We start from the raw sequence: 4,544 nt of genomic DNA, 5'->3' as shown, positions 1-4,544 counted from the left end.
CTTCTTGAAAATTTTGTAGAATTCTCCTAGGAGGGTTTTGGTTTTGTGTTGTTGTTTTTTTTTTTCTCTCTCTCTCTTTCTTTCTAATTTCATTTCTTTGATAATTACAGAACTATTCAGCTTTATTTCTTCCTGAGTTAGTTAAATTTTTCTAGGAATCTTTCTATTCAATCTCATTTTTCCAAATTGTTGGCATGTGGTTATCAGAATTTTTTAATATATTTTATCTCCATGTCCTGTTTTTCATTCACATTATTTTTTAAAAAAATGGTCTTCATCTTGATCAATCTCTCCAGAAGCTTGTGTATTTTAAGATTTTTCAAAGAACTAATTTCTTTGTTGAGCTCCTCTCTTACATGTTTGTTTCCTATTTTATTGATCTCATTCTTACTTTCCTTTCCTTTTTCCTTTTAATTCCTTGGGTTGTTCTTTTTCTAACTTAAGATGGATACTTTGTTCATTAGCTTTCAGCTACTCTGAAACTGTTGCCTGTTAATTGAAGATAATTATACTCATATATCTCATAGGGTTACCATGAGTTCAACTGAGAAAGTACTTTGTGACCAATAAACTATTTAAGAATCTTCAGTTTAATGAGATTGTGAGCCTTCCCCATGATCTTCCCCTGGTTCTAGTCCCTTCCCTTGCTTGAGCCCAATTTATGGTGATTTCTCTTTACTGAACTTCCATTTGCTTATAGCATGCATACTGTTCATTTGGGTTTCGGAACATGCTCCTATGTTTGATGGATTACCTTTTTGCAAGTGCACACCTGCTTACCTTTGCAATTAGACTGTCTGGCTTCTGAGGGCACAGGATGGGCCTTATACTTTTCTGTATCTGAGTTATTATTATTCATTCTACATTCATTTATCCCTGTGATCATTCAGGAAGCACAACATTGAGCTCAGTTCTCTGTGGGCACTCAAAATACTGATATCAATTGTGTCCCCAAGTTTCATCTATTAGTAGCTTGATCCCACTGCAATTGTTAAGATGGTGAGAAGTCCTATTATGGTAATTGATAGGTGGGGCCTCAAAGAGGTGATTGGATTGTAGGACCATGCTGTAGTGAATGGATTAATAATAGTGATCAGATGTGTGGTTCTGAGGGCTTTAAAAGGACAGCACATGAGAGGTTAGTTTCTCTCTGCTCTGCCATTTTCTGCCATGTGGGACCACTGGGTCACTGTCGCCACCACCAAGGTTTTCACTAGCTGTGTTCCTTGGACTTTGGACTTCCCAGCCTCTGAAACTGTAAGCAACATATTTTGTTTTCTTATAAATGACTCAGTATCAGGTATTTTGTTATAAGCAACAGAAATGGACTAATACAAGTATCTATAGTTTTCCCCAAAATAAGTAAAGGAGTTGAAGCATAGATTATCTATAAATTCCTTTCTGACTCTGACTAGTACCAATTAAGTGACTTAATTTTTTATGTAATATTTGGCTGCATTTCTCCACTGAAAAGGGGGAAATTGGTTCCCCTGATTATGAGAGGAGTATTTCTGTTTTGTTGGTCTCACAGGCCTCTCCAGGAGAAGTGACGGACGCGGTGAAGGTGGCCATCGATGCTGGGTACTGACACTTCGACTGCGCTTATTTATACCACAACGAGAGTCAGGTTGGAGCAGGGATTCATTCCAACATCAATGAGGGCATCGTGAGATGGAAGGATCTCTTCATTGTCAGTAAGGTAGGCTTCTCAGCAACAAGGACAGCAGGGTCTCAGCCACTCAAGGATTGGGTAACCAGAGCACTAAACTGGCATAGTGTGGAGGATTTTCCAGTTTCCTTATTGGGGTTGATGACTCTTTCATATGTGAGCCAGAGCTAAGAAGAACTTTTACAGCTTCACAAACATGCTGAGTTACCTTGTGTGTAGGTTCATTTGCTTCATATTATTTATTTGGTCATTCACGTGAGAGTGCACGAGATCCTCTCCACCCCCGCCCCCCCAAGTAACAACACATTCTTAAAACAAAAATTGATTAAGTGATTGACATTTTGGCTCCAGTGGTGAGTCTCAGTCCTTCTGAACTCTGTCTGCACACTGATTCCCAAACTCATAATTACCTGGGGTGATTGTTTTTCTTTTTCTTTTTTTTTTTTTCCTGTGGCTGGCTGGTATGGGGAACCAAAAGCTTGACATTGGTGTTATAAGGCTGTGCCCTAACCAACTGAGCTAAGAGACCCTGAGAGTGGAGCAGGTGGCAGAGCTGGGGATGGCATTACACACAGAGGGGGCACGTTGAGTACAGCACAAGGCATGCACCAGCACAGCAGGGGCTGGGACCTGTAAGAAGCTGGCTCCTCCTGGATTGCACAGCATGAGGCCCAAGAGAGTAATGAGAAGTGAGCCAGGAGAGGTGGACAGGGGCCATGCCATGAAAGTCTTGGTGTGCCATGTAAAGAGGTTGGGCTTTTCCCTAGAGACAGAGAAAAACTGCTAGGTTTTAAGTAGGGTGGCTTACATTCTATGTAAGCAAGACTCATGTTGTATGTGCAGCAGCAGACAGGAGCACGCATTTCAGACAGAAGCAGGAGGCCATTTAGGAGACATCACAGCAACACAGGCAGGAGACGATGACGGCCTGAGCCAGCTCAGGGGAGGGATGGAGCAGAGGACACACACGTGAAGCAGAGCTAGAGGCAAGCTCTGTCTATGGAAAGTACAGGGCATAGACCAAGACAGGGAGGAATTAAAGGAGGCCTTGGCTTTCAACTGCAGCACAACATTGAGGCCATGAGATCAGGTGTGAGGGGTTTAAGTTCTGGCTGTTGTTCAGGAGCTATGAGTACTTGTGGTTCGGTGGCTTAGGGTCACATCTGTGTCATTTGAAAAGTGACTTTGGATTTGATAATCTCCTGAGTATTTACCAGGTCTAAAATGTTATAACTCCAAGATTCAATCAATGCTGTTTCCATAGCTGATTTCCCTTTTGTTTAATTAGTTTTTGTCACTCATCTGTGCTGTCTAAACAAGAGCAGATGGTTGGTAACAGAGGAACCTTGGTGTGTGCTTGCCCGAGGAAGCAGAATTTCTTCTGAGTACTCAAGGTGGGGAGATGGGCAACTGTGAACTTTCAAGATTTGCCCTGTAATGTGGGGACAAACTGCTTCCGAGTGGATCACAGCCAGCAGTGGAAGTATGTGCATTACTTTGAAAATTTGGAAATGCATACAAATGCAGTTATAAGTAAGTAAATCACTTGTGTACTCACCACCTAGAGACAAATACTGTTAATAATGTGATGTATATGCTTCCGGTTTTTATGTTTTTTCTTAATTTTGGTAACACACTGTACTTGTCATTTGTTTGGAGCCTTCACATTAGCTTCTGTCAGAGTTAACAGAGGCATATTGGGGGGAAATGATAGGGAAAACAATTACAAATTTTTCTACTTAATGGGAAGTGTGGGAGGAAATGCTAAATAAATGTAAGGCACTGTATGTACCTACTTCGACCTGCATGTTTCTGACACCTTAGTAACACAGAACCTTTAGCATGGAGACTGTATATGTGAGAAACACAATATAGAAATTCTTCTGGTTTTTCCTCATGACCTTTCTGAATGCATGTACTTCTTTTTAGTCCCAGTGGATCCAGATCATCTCTGGCCCTTCTGCCAAATATCTCTTGATGTCCGGAATGTCCCCTGAGTAGGAGTCAGGCAGAAGGAGCCCAGTTTTGGAGATTTCTCCCTGAGGGAGTTCTGGAACTGTTCTGAGGATAATATTGCTGTCCAGCCCTCAGAACCTGTCATATGGTATTTGGTGTCATTTTATCTTGGATGCTTTGATCCAGGATAGTGGCTTTGCGGGACTAAGGAGCGGATGCAGTTAGCTCTGGATTGTGGCCTGTGTGACAGTGGTCTCCCTCTCATTTGTAGCTGTGGTGCACCTGCCATGAGAGTTCCTTGGTGAAAACAGCATGCCGTGAGAGTCTGAAGTCCTTTAAGTTGTATTACTTGGACCTCTACCTCATGCACTGGCCCATGGGTTTCAAGGTACTGTTCAGCTGCAGACCCTTCCTCTCTGTGGTCCAACTCCATCAGGTAGTGGACAGAGCATGGAGCAGCAGCCAAGGTGAGGGCTCTCTTGGTATCCTGGGCCTCAGCTCAGGAGAGGTCTAGATTAGAGGGTCTTTGAGACTCCCACACTTCTTTCATCCAAGTCAGTCACTTTTTCTGCAAGCCAAAAGAGCAGCAAGCTTTTTCCCCTAGGTCTTTAGGTGAAGGCAGGCATCAGACCAGGAAATACGAGCACTGCTGCTCAACATTCCCAGGTCCCCAGGGAAGTCCGTGCCTTAACTCTGCCTGCAGGTCCTGTTCTCTTCAAGGAGTTACTGCTGTTTAGTAATGTGGGAGATAGTTGCTCGCTCTCCTGCAGCAGGGTCCCGTTAGTTCTGGCAGTAGATTAATTTTCTGCTTGTTTATATTCTCTTTACCTAATTGCTTCACTCACACCCCTTTTATTTCTTTAAGGCTCTCTCAGCAGCTTTCCCTGCCTCGCTGTCATGTGGGTCCTGGCCAGGATGT

At 42.9% G+C, this 4,544-nt stretch overlaps 1 protein-coding gene across 1 annotated transcript in view; it reads left to right on the top strand.

Annotated features, from left to right (window-relative positions):
* LOC103607547 overlaps positions 1-4,544 on the top strand; it is a 56,587-nt gene that overhangs the window by 9,697 nt on the left and 42,346 nt on the right. Inside the window, 2 exon segments of the mRNA XM_008592038.1 lie at positions 1,532-1,699; positions 3,897-4,013. Coding sequence (XP_008590260.1) covers positions 1,532-1,699; positions 3,897-4,013 — 285 coding nt within the window.

Source organism: Galeopterus variegatus, unplaced genomic scaffold (genome assembly GCF_000696425.1).
Source record: "Galeopterus variegatus unplaced genomic scaffold, G_variegatus-3.0.2 Scaffold7524, whole genome shotgun sequence".
Classification (NCBI taxonomy): domain Eukaryota; kingdom Metazoa; phylum Chordata; class Mammalia; order Dermoptera; family Cynocephalidae; genus Galeopterus; species Galeopterus variegatus.
The sequence above is the reverse complement of the archived record's forward strand: the minus strand, read 5'-3'. Positions and strand labels throughout refer to the sequence as shown.